General features: G+C 37.6%; 4 protein-coding genes across 6 annotated transcripts; 3 read left to right on the top strand and 1 right to left on the bottom strand.

Annotated features, from left to right (window-relative positions):
• Positions 1-88: 88 nt before the first annotated feature.
• LOC110849680 lies at positions 89-2,655 on the top strand. The gene is made up of 5 exons (XM_022097113.2): positions 89-380; positions 464-595; positions 660-818; positions 893-994; positions 1,060-2,655. Exons 1-5 carry the CDS (start codon positions 216-218, stop codon positions 2,437-2,439), a joined length of 1,938 nt encoding a protein of 645 aa, XP_021952805.1. The 5' UTR covers positions 89-215; the 3' UTR covers positions 2,440-2,655.
• Positions 2,656-4,816: 2,161 nt separating this feature from the next.
• LOC110849625 (trypsin-1) lies at positions 4,817-6,128 on the top strand. The gene is made up of 4 exons (XM_022097053.2): positions 4,817-5,069; positions 5,134-5,292; positions 5,366-5,857; positions 5,936-6,128. The coding sequence occupies exons 1-4, from the start codon at positions 5,024-5,026 to the stop codon at positions 6,016-6,018; spliced, it is 780 nt and encodes a 259-aa protein (XP_021952745.1). The 5' UTR covers positions 4,817-5,023; the 3' UTR covers positions 6,019-6,128.
• Positions 6,129-6,334: 206 nt separating this feature from the next.
• LOC110850409 (alpha-mannosidase 2x) lies at positions 6,335-15,837 on the bottom strand. Of its 3 annotated transcripts, none has more exons than XM_035852302.1 (15): positions 15,724-15,837; positions 15,066-15,343; positions 14,239-14,996; positions 10,234-10,325; positions 9,810-10,157; positions 9,559-9,749; positions 9,323-9,481; positions 9,219-9,252; positions 8,642-9,138; positions 8,504-8,568; positions 8,107-8,446; positions 7,808-8,037; positions 7,530-7,740; positions 7,094-7,469; positions 6,335-7,016 (listed from the first exon to the last, which is right to left on the bottom strand). In XM_035852302.1, exons 6-15 carry the CDS (start codon positions 9,739-9,741, stop codon positions 7,003-7,005), a joined length of 2,109 nt encoding a protein of 702 aa, XP_035708195.1. In that variant the 5' UTR covers positions 9,742-9,749; positions 9,810-10,157; positions 10,234-10,325; positions 14,239-14,996; positions 15,066-15,343; positions 15,724-15,837; the 3' UTR covers positions 6,335-7,002. The 3 variants fall into 3 exon arrangements, with proteins under 3 accessions (XP_035708195.1, XP_035708194.1, XP_035708196.1); XM_035852301.1 differs by having other exon boundaries at positions 15,717-15,835; XM_035852303.1 differs by lacking the exon at positions 10,234-10,325 and having other exon boundaries at positions 15,717-15,835.
• A 1,173-nt stretch (positions 15,838-17,010) lies between these two features.
• LOC110850408 lies at positions 17,011-18,463 on the top strand. The gene is made up of 4 exons (XM_022097842.2): positions 17,011-17,200; positions 17,263-17,365; positions 17,450-17,577; positions 17,654-18,463. The coding sequence occupies exons 1-4, from the start codon at positions 17,144-17,146 to the stop codon at positions 17,894-17,896; spliced, it is 531 nt and encodes a 176-aa protein (XP_021953534.1). The 5' UTR covers positions 17,011-17,143; the 3' UTR covers positions 17,897-18,463.
• Positions 18,464-18,843: the final 380 nt, after the last annotated feature.

The raw sequence follows: 18,843 nt of genomic DNA, 5'->3' as shown, positions 1-18,843 counted from the left end.
ATTCCGCCAATTATCCTAATTACTGCCTTATTTTGCATTAAATAGTTTCATATTCATGCACTTTGTCTGCAGAAGCAATTCAAAATCTCACAACGTCCGTAGCATTGAAATTTGTCGAGCGGGATGTTCAACAGTCAAACAGATTTGTTGTCGAACAGCCACAAAAACAAAAATAAAATTAGGAAAATATTTTATTGACTTGACCAGCCTATAAAATGGAGGGGAACGACGCAGTTCTTTTCGAACCAAGATTTCGAAAGTGCCGTTTATGCGGTAATTGTGTATGGGGGTCAACCTGTGGGTGTGCCACTGCTGGAAGCGGTGATGCCGGCAGTGGATGGACACAATCTGCCATCCTGCCCTACATTGAAAATCAAAAAGTGAGTGAATTTGTCGACTAATTCTTATCACTTATCGATCACATTTTGGACCACTGCACTTTTTATTATGCTGCTTTTTCTAGTACACTTTCGGGAGCAAGTACATCTCGAGGGACGACCAAGGTGAATTCATTTTTGTGAATACTGCTAAAAATCCTGGAAATCTGGCAGAAATTACGTGCTCCGGTGGAAACTATTGGCTTGCACCTGTCGGGGTAAGTGTCTCAAGGTGCAAGGGAAAGTCGAGTTGTGGCTAAGTTTATTGTTTTCCATATTTAGAAAAGAGTAATTTTTGTTAATGATGTCCAACTGGAGAAAAGTTGTCGCACACAACTTAATTTTGGGGACAAGATCGCTTTACTCGGCAAAGTTAGACCGAGACGAGAACTATATCGAGAGAAGAGGAACGAATCTCTTGACGGATATTTTTTATTTAAAGTAAGACTTTCAACTTGTTATGTACTTTGTTGCTAAATGAAGAATCACTGATGGTCAAACGATTTAATTATTAGGAACGAAGTTGTCAAGGACGATATGGGGAGGATCCGGACATGCCAGATCTCGTACCGCATGCAAATGAAAATGTAGACTTCAAGGCAGGACGGAATCAACTGGTGAGTAATACGTTAGTCATCTATCTGATGTATGTATTACAGATCTGAGTCTGTGGATTTTGCAGGTCTTGTCGAACATATTTTCTTATCTTCCCTTCCACACTTTGAAGACGGCACGCTTGGTGTGTCGCCTATGGGACACTGAAGCATCCCGGATCATCAGGAAAAAATCCAGTGTTATATTTAACTATTATTTCCCACACAACTACAAGTATCCAGTCGACTCGATGAGGTTGTTTCGATATCTTAAAGAAATGAAGAATCTACAACCAACCAGCTGGGACTTGCAACTCCCCCCTTTTACCCCAACAAATGGTCCAAACACCTGGATAAATTCAGCTAAAGGACAGCAAATAGTTTTGAAACTTGTCGACGATCTGAACTGGTTCCTTCTGCCGGATCGAGGTCATCATATCACAAGTTTGGATTTGGGAGGGAGAATCCTTTGTGAGGCCGATTACAAGATTCATCTCAGCATTATTATCAAACTCCAAGCAACCCTTATCGACCTAGAGTTATCTTGGTTCCTCAAGTTGGTAGATATGGTCGAGTGCGCACTTCCCGAGGAACTTAAGCTCAACAAGCTCGCAATCTTTACATTCTCCATAGGAACGGTTAACCTAGATGCCCTCGTCAACCAGACTATTATGTCATCCTGGGCTGCAGCAGTTCAACGAGTCAAAACCATCCGTTTTAATTGTGATGATGATGAGGAATCAGCCTTCGTTAACATTTTGCTCAAATACGAACAACCCTTTCCCAATTTGGTGGAATTTATTACCACATCCACACGAGACAACGTGCTTGATTTCCTCCTGAAGTTGACTACTCCCCTCAAGAAGTTGAAACTCTGCAATTTACAATGCTTGGAACGACGAGGGAACTATGCCAAATTCGAAAAATTGCTCCGCAAGCATGCCGCCACACTGGAAAGCTTGCAGTTCATGTATGATATCGACGACAAAAATGTGGAAGGTCGAACTATCCACCTCCCTATTTTCCCCCAACTGAAAATGCTCTTCGTAGGATGGATGGAATTTTCTAATCTGAAAATTCGTTTCCCTTCAGGCATCGATAACGGCGATGTTCTCGATTATGAAAGGCACCTCCCAAGACTCCAAGCGCTCTCGCTATCTCTGTTCCCTTCCTCTTTCCCGTCTACTCGTGACTGGGAAAATCAACGAGACAGGCTGGACATATTTTTCCCCACAGTGGACAGAAATGGGGCGCCGATTGAGACGAGATGCGTCACGCTGAGGGAGCTGTCCCAAAATATTTACGTGTCGTACATGCCCGGTTTTTGTTGCGTGAGTGACTTTCCATCCGACCTCCCACTCACTCGTATGTTTCCAAATGTTTGGAATGACTGGATGACCAAACGAAGGAGAGAGGAGTTGGCATCAGCATCATCTCAACTAGTGGAAAATATCGACAAGGTCGACTGATCTGCGACAGCGGCACACTCCTCAGTACCACCAAATTAAATGTGATGAACTCAATTTATTTACTTTTTGATAACAGTTGTTGGTTTTAATTTGTTGTCAGTAGAAACTATCTTTTGATTTTCATTGTTATCAATGTCGTTTTTTAAATTAAATATTCGAAATGTAGTTATAAACGACGAATATGTAGAATAAACGATGTTTTGTTTTTTAGCTTAATTTTTCTGAACAAAAGATTTCTACTGATTCTGTCGTGATGTGCCAATCACGTGTAATGCTTTCTTTGCAAGACACCCACTCTGTCACAAAGCATATGCATGTACATATGTATATAGATACAATGGAATTGATGTGAGTACATATTATACTGATAAGTAAGTACATGCAATTTTTTCAATTTTTTTCAATTGCAATTTTTTTTTGTTTGAAAATTTTGCATGAAACATGGTGTAAATACTTGATGCACTAATTCATCTGGTTGCCATGCAGCACCTACTTAAAATTTTCATTTATAGGAAGATTCACTCATTTGTTAACAATTCAGTTATAGTATGTACCATGTATTACATTAAAACCTAGCTTTCATTTTTTCCTGGTTTTAGATATGTATGAAAACTTGTAGCTTCAATGAAAATGGTAAAAAAAATAATTTCTACTCTCACTAAAACTTTTAATGGATGGTGAATGGCCATATCGTAAAACCCCATCAGCAGACTAGATAAGGCCGTCACCAATCGTTTTCGTGACCTCTTTTGATGTCTTAAGCTTCATCAATAGTCCGTGATGTGTTCGTCATTTGGTGACGCTTTCATGATTTCAGCATGTTAATCACCATAACAATATTAAAATCGACCAATCAGAAAATAGGAGTAAAATATTTTTTGAAAATTGTGGAGTATGAGTATAGATGCGTATACTCGCAACGTATGTAACAACAAATCACGAACTATGGTAACTTGACAGAACTAGCTTAACAACTAGAGGCTATATCAGTACAGGAAATAAATAAGTATGTATGTTTGATGGCCCACTTCATATAAATTAGCATCACAGTAATCTAATAACTATTGAATTTTTAAGTATACATAATATTTAATCTATATATACGCATTTCTTATTTCTTAAGGCGCTGTTCGTAAACTTCGTAATGCTGGCTAACCATGGGAAGATAGGGAAAATTCCCTATCTTCCTATGGTTAGCCAGCATTACAAAGTTTACGAACAGCGCCTAATGGTTGACTCAACCAATTAATTTAGTATTAGTCAATAATTTATACATGCATACAGTGTACATATTTCATATGCATGCACATATGAAGAAGTTAATGTACAATAATTTTCTACTTCAGGTGGCAAATATTTGTATGTGTATGCATATATCTATGCTGTGTACGTATAACCGAAGAACATTGCCAACCTAATTTATTTTTCAAGAAGCAGTTCTTCTGCAAAAAACTTGTTACTTTGAAAGAAAACTTGATGGATATTTTAAGAGAGCACCGATCGAGTGTCGTGATGTAATTATTCAGGTCTTACCTAACTGCTCCTCTTGAGTCCATATGACATATGAGTTTCGAAATTTCCAACTTCCAATTGTGTGGAAATTCCAGACAGCCTCGCCAAATTCAATCCATCAAAATCTACTCCATGGAATGGATCAGCATCATCCTGTATCCATTCATCAAACTTATCACCGATTATCCAACCCCTTGTCATAGGTCGGATATTTTGCATGCTGGTAAGCTCCGTACTCTTAGGAAAGCGATTTGTGTAAAACATACTCCGGCCCCTGGGAAAAGTTTGCATTTCGTTTTTAAAAAACATCTATCGCAATTTTCATTAAAAGGGAACCATTTCAATACAGATTTCATTCAAAAATTCAGCAATAACTTGTCAAAAAAGTTCTCATATCAAAACAAATGTAGTCGTGTCCTCCAGCCTCCGCGTACTCCGTCGTCCCGACTACTCCGATCTATATCCCCTTTACTATAGACAATTAACAGTGTCCATCGTGTGTTACCCTTGTTCCAATTTATTCCTAATTGACCAGTTTAAAAATAGCATGCATATTGGTTCACTCCATTGTTATGCATATGTATGTGTGTTATCAGCTTAATATTTATACCTGGCTACTGCATTTCGTTGATGCAGTAATGTACACATATGCAACCTTATGCCACCACAAATCATACCCAGCTTATCATCAATGTCCTCGTCAAGTGTATATATAACTCTTTTTCAATGTCGCATAATTCTACATATGTACATCTGACTCGTTGTTACATAATCCTGCTAAACCATAATGCATAATGCTCGGTTTTTACCCAAGCAATCAATCTCCCCTTCTCGAAGTGTTTATGTATCCGCAAACGCGCTTCGTCACGTCAATTGAGTAATTAATTTGATGTGCCAAGATAAGAATAATTGTACCCCATCGAACAATCCAATCCACAAGTCGATATTACCCATCTTACATAAATCCGGGCTTCCCATTTTGGATGAGTGGAGATAATTCTGGTATAAAATCGGACCCGAGGCAGCTTCTGGACATCACATCCTCCTCTTCTCTCCTCCAATCACCACTACAATGTTGAAGCTTGCTATTGTCGCCCTCCTCGTCGCCTCCGCTGCTGGTAGGTCACAAATTTTTGAAAATTTAAACATACCAAATTAATTTCTGAAATATTTATCTCGCAGCCCTTCCCAGGGTCAGCCGCAGAGTTCCCGGAGGTGGAAAGATCGTCGGAGGTGAGGACGCCACCGTTGGTCAGTTCCCCTACCAGCTGTCATTGCACTGGTTCGGAAGCCACATTTGTGGTGCGTCCATCATCGGACCTAACCTCGCCATCACCGCTGGTAAAATATATACATTTAGTTTCAAATAGCGTAAAAAACCAGCCAATTTTGACATATTTAATCCATTATGCAGCTCACTGCGTCGAGGGTGACGTTCCCTCTTCCCTCCGCGTCATTGCCGGCAAGCACCAGAGGACTGTGACCAGCCCGAACGAGCAAGGCCGAAACGTCGACCGCATCCACGTCCACGAGCAATACAACGGAAACACCTTCGTCAACGATATTGCCCTTTTGCACCTCGAGGCTGCCAACCCCTTCGTGTACAACGACTTTGTCGCCCAGATTGCCCTCCCAACCTCTCAACAGCAGACGACCGGGGATATCATTGTGTCCGGATGGGGAGCCACCAGACAGGGCGGAGCCCTCGCCAACATTCTCCAGTGGGTCCAACTCCCCACTATTGCTGACGCCGCGTGCCAAGGAATGTACCCGGAGGAGACCATCGAAGCCCACATGCTCTGCGCCGGCCTTCCCGAAGGAGGCAAGGACTCGTGCCAAGGAGATTCTGGTGGCCCACTTGCTGCCGTCACTGGAGGATATTTGGCTGGTTTGGTCAGCTGGGGATGTGAGTCAAATTATTTAATTGAGACGAGACAAATTATCGTATGGTGGTATAGAAAATATGTAACTTTTTTGTATACAGATGGTTGCGCCCTCCCCAACAGGCCCGGAGTTAACACTGAGGTCAGCTACTTCATCGACTGGATCGCCGCTAGCCGAGCATAATTCCAATCAACATTGTCCACTCGTTCAACAATTGAATTCTTGTTTTCCCTTATGTTTGTCTTTGATGATAAGCAGTTGGAAAAATAAATTTAAATTTATAAATCTGTAAATTCACAAGTGACTTTCTAATTGGCATACGTACTTCAGGAGGTTATCATGTTCTTAAAATGTGACTCGCATGCAAACTATTTAGCATGAAATGAATTTTGGATTGGAGCATTTTCATAGACCTTTTGGTGTAATGTACATAAGTTGGACATAGAATTTTTTATCGCCAAATGGGCAAAGTTAAAAAAAAACGATTTGCAAATGCATATGCATTTCTCAAACTTTATTGTTAACTAAAATAATTAAAAGTGTATCAGTTTTTGTTCATTTTTAATTATGCAAATTCTACCACGTAGCTCGAAATTTCAAACGGTTTCAGACCCAATAGTGATGCTGAATCGTTAATACCTTTGTACTTCAACCGTTTTATACCTGCCAAATCTGTCCTAAAAACTGAAGAAATTTCTGCTCCATTAAATCCAATTTCATACTTTTTACTTATTCCTTGGGATATTATGTTGTATTTATGGTTACAAGAATACCCTAATTTTTGTACAACGAGTAACGCCTTATTCGACCCTTTCCCTTCATCACCAGGGGTCCCCATAGTCCTCAACGTAACTGGATGCAGATCATCTGGTACATATATCAGCGGAAATGTCCTCAATGCCCACGGAAAGAATAATTCTCCCCCAAATCCAAAACTTGGTGATGAATATTGCAAGCCAAGCGAAAGTTGGATAGCATCTCGGGTGGGAAGACTATTTTGAAACTCGTTCTCCGAATTTCCCGCCGAAAAGTTTAAATCTTCAAAGAGCAGGATATAGTTAGAGGCAGTTTTCTTGTTGTCCGTAACGGCTTCATTCATCCCGCGGTGATCGTCTGTCTCAGTTCTGCGTTCAATCAGGGTCTCTAGGCAGCCAGGTGTAATACTATTTATCCCATGTGACCTATTTACGTGGTAAGTCAAAAGTTGGGTGTCAAAATAATTACAATTTGCAACATTAGTTTGAATAAATGTATTTACCGGTCAACAAAAACTGAAAATCTTTCCTCTTCCTTAAATCATGAATATATGCCATCGACGTGACTGGAAACACATTTCCCTCATAACCGTTCTCTGGTATGTAATCTCTCCTCTCAAATGTGTACCCGTTCTGATCTGTGAACATTTCTGGGCGTCCAGTCCTCTCAGAAACTGAGTCAATTTCTGTATTAATCCGCATAAACACTTCGGCTGGAATGGTTCCCAAATCGACCACATTTTCGAGATGAATTCCATAACCGGGATGAGCCAAGAGACGCGTCGTGACGGATAAGAGTTTTGAGCATGAAGTCAAATAGGATGTTACTGGGCCTGATATTGAAAGAAGGGATGCCGGATTGGTGGGACTACTTCCAATCTGGAAATTATTTATAATTGGGATAATATTTTTTTTATTTGGTATAAATTCAAATTACACCTCAATTGTTCTCGTCCTGTCAAGTTTCATGAGATAAGCTCCACTACTTTGAGAGATAGAAGCGTATCCTCCAAACGAAATGGTGACCAGCTTGGATGATCCGGTCACTTTGTCGATAACCCTTTTCAGATAACCAGTGACCCAATCAAGTTCTAAGACCTGTTCAGAATTTTCGAGGATGATGTTTTCGTCGCTACTGAAATAACCAGACCTATTTCAACTTGTTTTTGTTGAATCATAAATTTTTTCTGAATTAATTTTCTTTCATTTTGATATACCTAAATTCGAAGGCAGGATGCATTTTAAAACGTCCGTTCAGGTCCAAAATGCATCCCCGGCATTGTACCGTTGCTAAATTTGATAGAAACGGATCACCCCAAAAGGATGGTTTGATTTCATAAATGTGAACCGTTAGTGGTTCTAATTTGGCTAGAAAATTTAGCTCGTAAATTGAGGGATGTAACGATATTCCGTTTAATCTGGAATTATATTCGGCTACAGGGTTAATCTAAATAATCATCAGGTCTAATTAAGTGTAAATCAAGGGTAAACCCATTAATGGAAATTATGCATTTACCTGACTAACGATAGCTCTGCCATAATTGTCTACCACTCTGACCAACCGACTGGTAACTTGCATCGTTACAAGTTGAATTCGCCGAAATGCGATGCTATTAAAAAGTAAAACTTTCTGAGAAAGAAATACATTGGAATCGATTCGTCTCGTCAGCTTGGTCGGAAGAACACCAAAACTGGAATATTGTTCGTCACGTTCTACAACCAAGGATGAAGTTGTTGTTCCTTGACTTAAAATATGCGATAAACAGTCTTCTTGAATTTTTTGAGACACGATGTGCGAATGCAACAGTTTATGCCCAAAGTCCTCCATGACGCGGGCAGTGGATGTTCCAGTTGTTCTGAAATTTATTTACATGGTGTCACTTTTGGCTGGGGATTACATACAAAATGTTTACCCGTCGTGATGCGCGAATAACCCGAACGACCGTCTGGCTGAGACTAACGATTTATAATGAGCATCCTGAAATTTAATTTGAATTTACATATATAAATTGTCGTCCGAGTTTGCAAAAAATTTACATGTGCAAATTTACCATCAAGTGGTTCTGCCCATTTTTCTGAAAATTTCTCCCATATGCATATAGAATCTCTGCACTTCTCAAATAATTTTCTGCCTCTTTATACAACTTCTTCCAGTACGGACGTGTCCCATAAAATCCCGTCCAATGGGCTGGTTCCCCACTCGTGAAAACGTCGCTATATGGAAAAAAATCCCCAGAGAATGTAGGAAGTTTAGGATTCTTGTCCTGAATAGCATTGAAATAGGAGGAAACCGTGCCAAAACTGATTTCCATGTTGAAAATGGCAGGATTGGCATTTATGTAATTCATGAGAAGAGTATAATTCCCATATTGCTGATCCCATTCCTCTTCACGGTCAAAGACAAAGTCGTCCCCGAGCGGGACGAGGACCACATTGGAACCCGAAATGGAGGCAGATCTTTGAAATTGACCGACCAATTCGGTAGCAGAGGAGGCAATGTTTTCATCAGTTATAGGCTTTGAATTTAGGCAATAGTCGGTGTATTCTCCTAAATATGTAAATAGAAAAAATAGGGTTTGGACTAAAAAATCTTCCTTGAATTATGCATAAAGCTTTTAATTAACATACCCCGAATAGTTCGAAAGTAATATTTCACACAAATCTGGAAAAAATTAGACAAAATATATGCAAGCAAAAGGTGAGATTTTGACTTGTATGCAAATAAAGGTCACCTCAGTATCTGGACCACAGCTGGTCCTAGAATCATACATGTCGAACGGGTTGTTATGCACATTTATGGCGAATTGTTTCCCAGAATCCCATCTTTGAACCCAAGTAAAGTCGCTAAACTTGTTTTGGGCCAAATATTTCTTCCAGCTGTAATGGAGTCGCTGTGTAAATTCATTTAGTTGACATTTATTTTTCTTTGAGAATTTAAATAATGAGAAGAATGTCATAGTTAACTCACTTGAATGACGGTGTTGTCCATACCAGAAATTTTGAACAAATACGGCATAGTGGGACCATGCCCAAATGCGTCGATCACCCAAGACACGTTTGGCACGATGCCGACATGACCATGTAGCCATTGGCGTCCTTCAATAAGTTGGTTGGTTAACGAATATAGCGATCCTGTCGCTTCATCTGCCATGACCCATCCTATTTACAAGTTAAGGTTTACTTAATATTCACCTCATAAATAGTTCCGAGGAAATTAACCTCCCGTGGTGATCTCAAATCTCCCCTCTTTCACTAATCGGACGAAGCCATCTCGATAAGCGGGATGAGATTTTCCCACCAATCTGCCAAAAAGGAGATCTCATTCCAGATGAAGGTCATATTTTTATAGTGGAGTAATTGTTCCACTGCCCACGTTAAGATGTAGAACGTGCTATTTCTCGAGTATTCTTCAAACGTTTTTCTCCATCCTGGGTCAGCGTGCGAGTGCGGCACTATGAATACTTGGACACGTGGAGGCTTCTTGCCGGACGACCATTTTGATGTGAACTGTTGCTCAAAATTGAAATCGTCAGCATACCAGAAACGACGTTTCTTGATCCAATCGTCCTATTTAAATTTGGAATTAGTAAATCACATGTAATCAACTTGTGCATATTCGTTTAAGTTTGTGCAAATGTCTCACATGAAATCTACATGTCGGAAATATATCCACCGAATCAATATCCGATTTGAATTTTGATAAGTTTGGGCACACGGATTCAGAATATGAAGGGTCTGAGACGCAAGTATGAAAAGCAGTAATTAAGAAAAACGTGTACAATGTAGGAAATTTCATTTTTAGAAATTATTATTAGAAATTGCAATTTTTATAGGGGTTATCTGTTTACGATTCATTGCACGTTATTTGGGAAATCAATGAAATATAAGCTTGACTTGATTAAAGTGGGGATTTTGTTGGCTGGATGCCCTAATAATTAAAGATTACGCGAGCGATGCGAAGCATCGCGAAGCGTAATCGCAATTGTATGAGCCAACCGGAATCGGATGGCGTCAGAAGTATTACGTGTAGTAGTACGAGTATACAGGTCGGAAGGGGTCTCTAGTCGTGTAAAGTAAAAGAAAAATGTGCTCTCTCTCCTACCATGGGTCGTCCACCACCATCCCTCATTACCTTTGAAGGCCGAAATCCGTTGAGATAAAAGATTGGGATTGGGTGGGAGGGTCTGACGCCATCCGATTCCGGATGGCTCATACAATTGCGATTACGCTTCGCGATGCTTCGCATCGCTCGCGTAATCCTTAATTGCATTTCGCAATCCTCCATCTTCTGGCGTCAGAAGTATTACGTGTAGTGTTTGAAGCAATCGATAAACGGATGAGGCAAAGTAAACAATTAAATCAACAGCGTAGTGTAACACACATATTTAAATCGTTCATTTCTTTTTTAGTACAGCATATGCAAACTCATTTAAATCAATAAAAGGCTTATTATGATACTTCGCAAATACTTTAGATTTTGCTGTCCAACTGGCGTTGGCGTAGATTGAATTAGTATTTACACCCTTGTGGAAAGCTTTACTAGTTGAAGAATGGCGAAAAGAATGAGACTTGAAATAAATTGAGGTATCTACATCACTTAAATCAAGTAATTTAACTAACCATTTAGAAATTGTTTGAGAAGTTAGCTTCCTAAGAGGACTCACAACAGATAAAAATAAATTATTGTCTTTACGCTTTTCCTTTGTTCTTTCTATATAACTTTCAAGAGCTTTTTTAACACAAATTTTCTTATCTCTTTTTAACTCGGGAAGTACAATACATGGTTGACAAACGTTGCTACCGGAATTTTTTAGTCTATCAGAAATAAATATCCTAATCATACCATTTGAGTATTTTATATTCTCGAATTTAATAGACGCTAAGGTCTGTACTCTTTGACCCGACACAATAGTCAACAAACCAGCGACTTTCATACTTAACAGAGTCAGATCTAAAATATCATTACCCGGAAATGTTCTAATCTTATTTAAAACCTGATCCACATTCCAAGTGTGGGAATATTTGGGTGCCGGGGTTTTAATTTTAAAATACCCTTCAGCAATGTAGTAACTAGCGGATGTTGACCAATAGAGTAATTGTCAACAGTCGGTAGCAATAAACTGAGGGCTCTTCGCGCAGTATTAATGGCAGAATAACTCAATCCCGTTTCATACAGCTTTGTAAAATAACCTAGTACTATTTCGATTTGGGAACATGTGACGACACATTATTTTCGTTACAAAAAGCTCATATTTCTTAAATTGCGAATTGTAACAGGACCATGTATTTTTGGAGCATAACGCTGCTAATATATTCACTACATTTGGTTGTAAATGTTGAAATTTTTGCTGCAAACCTTGCCCGCCAGGAGGGTGAGCGTCGTTGATAACTCGTGTGGCCTAGTGTTATCATAAACAATTAGTTCTTTACATGGCTGTAATTCGACATAATAATTATTGCACAGTTTCAAGAATATTGGGAACCATGCTTGTGTTTCTCATTTTGGCACCACAAAAATTCCATTCGCATTGTCAGAGATAATTTTCTTTAGAACTCTACCAACCATGTTCAATGGTGCAAATGCATAAAAATAAGTATCCCATTTATGGTAAAAAACATCAACACCTTCACATCCAGTACAAGGATACCACGAGTAAAACGTGGACACTTATTTGTTATATCAGTTGCAAAATACTCAACCTCTGGCTGTCCAAAAAATTTTTTCATATGAGATGAAAGGCAGCTTCCGATAATGAAAAATCGGCCCTGTCAACTGCAATTCTGGACAATCTAACTGCAATAAAATTATCTGCGCTCGCGATATATGTGGCAAATAAAGTGACATCTTTTTCTTGACATCATTGCCAAATTCTCTTTGCCACTTCATGACATAGTCTTAGGCGGCAGCCACCGTACTTATTTATGTATGAAATGGCAGTGGTACTATCTGTCCTTATTATAATTTTTAAATTGTTTGAATTTGCGAAAACTTTTACAGCGTTTTCAATTGCTTTGAGTTCAAGAACATTAATGTATAAAGAAAGTTCCTTGCCAAGCCAAAACCCTAGTGTTTTGTTGGAATTAAAATGAGCACCCCAACCTGAAAGTGATGCATCCGTAAAAACAGTCATGTCGTAGACATCCTCTTTAATTGGAATTGCTTTTAAGCTATCTCTCTTACACCACCACTGTAAATCCAGTACAGCGGAGCTTGACAAGGTAACCTTTTTGGAGTAATCACCCATGCTCTTAGCTAATGCCTTGATTTTTGTAATTTCTAACTCCCTGATGTAAAGAGGTCCACAAGCAACAGCTGGAGTACAAGAATTCAAATAACCAATTAGTTCGGATAACTCTTGAATGGTCGATGAAGGACACTGCAACCACTTTTGGTAGTCTTTAATAATTTTTAATTTCTTCGCGTCTGGCAATTCAATTGTCTATGCGACAGTATCAAAGACAAAGTCTAAATACTTTATTTTTGTGCAGGAATTAGTTGAGATTTTTTCTCATTAATTACAAAACCTAATCTAGCCAGCCATGAACACAATAGACTAACATATCGGGCACATTCATCAGCATTTCGTCCCATAATTAATAAATCATCAAGGTACCCAACAATTACGACACCATGTGACCGTAAATGAGATAGTAATGGCTTTAAAATCTTAGTAAATACCCTGGGAGCCAGTGACAACCCAAAGCATAAACAATTATACTGATAAAGCTGACCATCCCAACTAAATCTAAGAAATTTTCTGTGTTGTTTGTAAATTGGTACTGAATGATAAGCATCTCTCGAGTCGACAACAGCCATGAAACTATTCCTCTGCATGAGATAACAGACTGTACGATAATCCTCTATTTTAAAATGCTCCACTGGTAAGAACTCATTAAATTTCTTTAAATTAATCATTAACCTGTGAGTACCATCCGGCTTTGGTACAACAAAAATTGGCGACATAAATTGAATACAGTACACTCTAACTGCTGAGAACTGTAGGACTACAAGTGAACGCTACAGTAGTGTATGGCTTCATCATGATTACTGTGACATCAATGGCAACAGACGCTTCAAATGTTAGCTTCTCCAGGTTGGGTTTAAAGCAAACAGTGTAATGCGTTGGTGATGCATTTTTTGGCAGCCGGGAATTGGTTTTGTCATCCTTCTTTGTTCCCAATTCTTTTTTACGTTTTGCGAATAAGTAAGACGATGAATGCCTATAAAGCAAAGTAATAAACCGCTCCCCTTCGTATTCGTATATTTCTGTGTGTGTGGAGGTCGCAAATAAATATCGTAACCGAATTGACAGGTATGAGGAGGTTGTGCTCTGGATGGACTCGGTGGACGTGGCCTTGAAGAGTATTCTAGTCGAATGCACCGACATATTCTTATTCTTTGCGAATAACTAGCGACTGTAGCGTTCACTTGTTCAATTGCACCAATGTTAATTAGCTTGTCAATACAGTTGTCAACAAATTTTTTCTCATTATCTGATAAAATTTTCTGCTCAGAGACTTGGAATTGTTGTGGTACACATAAAAGTGATAACTTATAGCCTTTGACTACGGATAAGATATTTTTATCACATGAAAGTAATTTCCATTCATTTAAACATTTTGTAATCTGTCCTGCATATTTATGTACCTTGTCAATTATTGTTGAGTTTGTTTGTATTGTCCTTGCTGCATGGACCATGACTGGCGTGAAGATTGATACCTCTGGCGAAAATAATTTGTCTGGCCTCTCATCCCCCCACGATATTATTGACGGGGCTGGCCTCTGAAGTGTAAAGAAAAAGTGTTTCCTCTAGGCGTGAAATGTGGCGAAAAAATAGATCCACGATTCAAGATATTTGTTACTGTTTTGGATGTCTTCAGTACTTCAGACAAATTGTCGCCAAACAGATAACTGTTGTTATTGGTAGTGGGCCATATTCCAGAAAATTGCGGTGTTAATAGAGGTTTAATACCTTGCATTCTTTTTAGACTCGATTCACGATGCTGCATCGCAGCTGAGGTCTCTCCATCGAGCTGATCATTTTATCTCGAACCTCCTTCGGAATCACTTTACTAAACTTTGTGATTTCATCAGCAAGTAATGCAAAAGCATTGAGGCTTCTTGACACAAATTGTTGTGTAAATTGCAATTTAGCATCATTTCTTGATTCGTGGAGGTAATTGCGACCAAAGCTCAGGGTTTACCTTTGGAACATTTCTCATCTTGCAATTCTCTGCAATCAGTAGATTCTTTTTGATCTTTTTCACGGCTTCCTTTAGTTTTTTGTTGCAAAATTACATTTATTTGCGCAGCAACAGCTTGGTTTAGCGCTGGATCAACAGATTCGTCTTTGTCCTTGCTATTAGGAATTTCTAAAATTTCCGGCTCGATATTATCCACAGACACTATAGTTTTATGAAAATTAGCCGTGCCCAGCATAGTAATATTATATATGTAGGAAAAAATTTATGTACCATCGGTCGTGTCATTGTCCAAAAATAAATCATCCAATTTAACAGAATCGCTTGACTAATCAACAGTGATATTTGCTTCACGAGAACCTTTTTCAACTTCCTTAAATCGTTCGAGTTGTGAAAACTTATCAAAGCCTGATTGGATAGTCTCAATAGATTTTTTGAATTCCTCATGATCAATCTGCATCTGAGTTTTGAATTCATTAAACTGATTCAGTTGGGCATTCCCCTTCTTAGGCTTTTTTGCAGGGGGTGATTCATCATCCTTTGAGATTTTTCTGAAATTTCTCATTATATTATTCTCATTATTTCTCAAATATCTCATGTCTCATTGTATTAAATTATTGGTTTGAAATTAATGAATCGAAAAAACATAATGCTGGACATTGCAGCATGTTGGCTGGTCAAAGCAGCATTTTTGGCTGGTCAAAGCAGCATTTTTGGCTGGTCAAGGCAGCATTTTTTGGCTGGTCAAAGCAGCGTTTTATGTTGGCTGGTCAAAACAGCACAATTTTTTGTTCATTTGTCACCTTTTTACAAAAGGGACAGTGGGCTAATAAAAACTGAAGTAAATTACTTGCGCGCAAGTAATTGCCCACACTGCTCTTAAATTCCGTTTCAAATACTTCAAAATAAATAAAAAAGGCTTACCCGATACCTTAGGTGGTAGGCTTGTGGATAATGGCGAAAGTATTCCAAATATTTTTCGAAATTCGAAAAATTCAACAAAAAACTGATTGAAGAGAAAGAGAGAGAGTCGACCGCCTTCCTCGCTATATTTTTCGTAATGAGGGATGGTGGTGGACGACCCATGGTAGGAGAGAGAGCACATTTTTCTTTTACTTTACACGACTAGAGACCCCTTCCGACCTGTATACTCGTACTACTACACGTAATACTTCTGACGCCAGAAGATGGAGGATTGCGAAATGCAATCCAAATCAGACTTGTTCCATGTTGAGATTATGTATTCCCGTCTGTATCATTTGTGCATGTAATTCAAGGTGAAGCAGGGTTCCGAGCATTATTTTTTTATGAATGCATACATATGTACTTCCCAAGTAATTATTGCATACATATTCTAACCACAAATACAACGTTTTCCATGACCTAAATATGTATTTTTCAGCTCTAGTAGGTTTTTGTAAAAAAAAAAATTGGCATTTCTGACAAAGACAAAGGTTTGCTCATTACATACTTCTCAATGGGATACTTTCTTCCTTTTTCTAATAGATTAGTAAATGTTGGCCGATTCTAGTGAACTCCGAATTTAACACAAAAATAGCATGCCCCCGATGAAAAATAAAATATCCCAAAACCATGACTTTTTAGAACCCTTGGGTCGGACTCCACAGTTGAATGCATTATTTGTGAAAATGCATTGTCTGAATTCCAGATATATATTCTCCAATTAATATTCAACCAGCTATGCATTAAACCAAAGTGACAGAATATGTATATACGAAACATAGTTACAATTACGTGATTTTTTTAATCAACATATGTATGTACATAAATATGTAGGCATGTGTACATACATATGAATATATGTACCTATCTATGTACGTACATATACACATACTTATACCAATATGCAGATATGTGTGTATGTATATACGTACATACATACGATAAGTACTGCATACTTATGATTATTGTTAAAATATAAAATTGCATTGAATTTTTATCCGATATCTGAATATTCTAAAAATTTTACTACCCGTAAAAAGAATTATTTAGTAAAACCAGAATTTATGCATATATACCCAATTTACGGATAAACGTCGCACATAACTACTTATTAATTTTTATCTCTCTGCTTGTTTTCATAGTAATGCGTCAATGAAGATAATCATTGATAACTTCTAGTCAATCATGTTCCATAGCTCAATAAGCATTAATATTTTACTCCGCCGTGTAATTAAATCATACCAACATTATCAGTCACTTAAGTTACCTGATAACACATTTAGCAAGCAATGAATTCAATTGTCAACTGAGCATCTCTAAGGATACACACATATACATATTTTGCAATTTTTACTATTATCAAACACAACACAAAATAATATTTCATCATGACTGTCACGCATCTGATCTTGAGACGGTTGACTATCGTTTTTACGATTGATATCGTAAGTCTAATCACCTCTTGTAATTTATTTTCTATTATTTTCTATACTAATTTTCTTCTCAGATCATCACAATAGTAAAGATGATGGTTTGGTCCACCTTCTACATCGGAATGGGCATAAACGAACGGTATCAATTAGAGGAAGGTGACATTGACGATGACTCAGGTAATAATTATTTAGTTGATTGGAACATCTATAAATACGTAGAATACCTGACATGTCACATATGAAAATAAATATTAATTCCAGTTTTCATCGAACACAACGGCTATTTCAAAATTGGTTTATGCATCCTGGTTCTTGCTTCTATGAAACTGCTGCATTGTTCTTCAAGTCGTAGAAAAAATCTTAGAAGTTATGACACAGCTGAGAGGAAAGTAAGTTCGCATATTTTTATCGGCGTGCGAAATAAAATATAATTATATATGTAAATGATTTTTTGTTTAATGGCAGAGATACAATTTTTGGTCGGGATGGATTGTCTACGGATTTTGTCTTTCGGTTGTGAATTTGTTGGCAACTCTTTTAGTCGCCGGGATCGATAGTCTCATCCTTAGTGGTCAAAATGGGGAGTGGCGAAGTCCAATTGCTTGGACGCTTGCATCGTTTGAGGCCTCCATTCTACTCAATTTCATCCTTAATCGAATCCACTTGTGTCAAGCAACAAAAAATAATACGAGTAATGAAGATCGTTAAAGGTCCGGTGATTGTGGACTTTAACTGAAGTCATTAAAAAATTTATTACCTCTTACAATCAGATTTTAAGTGAACTTTTTGTTCATATGTAATCAAATTTTATGAAAGTTTTTTTTATAAATATTTTTTTATTTTCCATGAAAATGTAAATCCCTTGGTTTTCTGGAGTATAAAATTGTCTTAAGAAAATTACAAAATTAGTTATATGGATTTTATAACTTATAGTGTATTGGTTTGGTCGAAACTTAATACCTGTTTATACGAACAACAGGATGTGAATACATTAATAATTTATTGTGCGTATAATAAACCTTCAAAGTTTAATGACATTTACCGTTTTAAATATATATTGCTAATAAATATTATATTATGTATTAATTAATATTTATTTTAGTAATTCGATGTAAAATGTATTTAAATTGGAATAAAATTAAATTGGCCCTTGTTAAAAAAATATGTACTAAAAATTTATGATAAACTTTAAATCCGAAATGTTAGCCCATTTAAAATTTTACTATTATTTGTAATATGCATACATACTTATTTAGAAGAATGGAATGAATGCATAGTTAAATTAATTTTAAAATCCGTACTTACGTTCAAATTTTCTAAATTCATTTTAATAAAAATCTAAAATTGACTCGCCCAATAATCAACTTGACAAATATCGCTTTTTGAAATTACTATAGTTTTTACACACACATACACACACATATCTGTCAATTGATCTTATCTTAGATATGGTTGATTGAAATAACTTAACCATTTTGTATGTATAGACATATGTGAATATATACATACATGCATATTTACACAAGTAAATGCATATGCAAATCTCATGCATACTATGCCTTGCATACATGTAAATATCGTTTCTTGGTTATTTAGGACAAATATATGGCTTTCTTTAGTACTCATTTCATATGTACTTACTCCTTACAATTTCA

Source organism: Folsomia candida, unplaced genomic scaffold (assembly GCF_002217175.1).
Source record: "Folsomia candida strain VU population unplaced genomic scaffold, ASM221717v1 Fcan01_Sc005, whole genome shotgun sequence".
Taxonomy (NCBI): Eukaryota; Metazoa; Arthropoda; class Collembola; order Entomobryomorpha; family Isotomidae; genus Folsomia; species Folsomia candida.
The sequence above is the reverse complement of the archived record's forward strand: the minus strand, read 5'-3'. Positions and strand labels throughout refer to the sequence as shown.

What these genes read in the sequence shown, in the direction of transcription:
- LOC110849680 (XM_022097113.2), top strand. Translation starts at nt 216, where the DNA reads ATGGAGGGGAACGACGCAGTTCTTTTCGAACCAAGATTTCGAAAGTGC. An exon ending in ATTGGCTTGCACCTGTCGGG is followed by an intron (nt 596 to 659) that starts GTAAGTGTCTCA and finishes TTCCATATTTAG; the next exon opens with AAAAGAGTAATTTTTGTTAA. An exon ending in ACGGATATTTTTTATTTAAA is followed by an intron (nt 819 to 892) that starts GTAAGACTTTCA and finishes TTTAATTATTAG; the next exon opens with GAACGAAGTTGTCAAGGACG.
- LOC110849625 (XM_022097053.2), top strand. Translation starts at nt 5,024, where the DNA reads ATGTTGAAGCTTGCTATTGTCGCCCTCCTCGTCGCCTCCGCTGCTG. An exon ending in CCTCGTCGCCTCCGCTGCTG is followed by an intron (nt 5,070 to 5,133) that starts GTAGGTCACAAA and finishes TTTATCTCGCAG; the next exon opens with CCCTTCCCAGGGTCAGCCGC. An exon ending in TGGTTTGGTCAGCTGGGGAT is followed by an intron (nt 5,858 to 5,935) that starts GTGAGTCAAATT and finishes TTTTGTATACAG; the next exon opens with ATGGTTGCGCCCTCCCCAAC.
- LOC110850409 (XM_035852302.1), bottom strand. Translation starts at nt 9,741, where the DNA reads ATGGCAGATGAAGCGACAGGATCGCTATATTCGTTAACCAACCAACTT. An exon ending in TTACTTTCGAACTATTCGGG is followed by an intron (nt 9,139 to 9,218) that starts GTATGTTAATTA and finishes TTACATATTTAG; the next exon opens with GAGAATACACCGACTATTGC. An exon ending in GCAGAGCTATCGTTAGTCAG is followed by an intron (nt 8,038 to 8,106) that starts GTAAATGCATAA and finishes ATGATTATTTAG; the next exon opens with ATTAACCCTGTAGCCGAATA.
- LOC110850408 (XM_022097842.2), top strand. Translation starts at nt 17,144, where the DNA reads ATGACTGTCACGCATCTGATCTTGAGACGGTTGACTATCGTTTTTACG. An exon ending in TGACATTGACGATGACTCAG is followed by an intron (nt 17,366 to 17,449) that starts GTAATAATTATT and finishes TATTAATTCCAG; the next exon opens with TTTTCATCGAACACAACGGC. An exon ending in ATGACACAGCTGAGAGGAAA is followed by an intron (nt 17,578 to 17,653) that starts GTAAGTTCGCAT and finishes GTTTAATGGCAG; the next exon opens with AGATACAATTTTTGGTCGGG.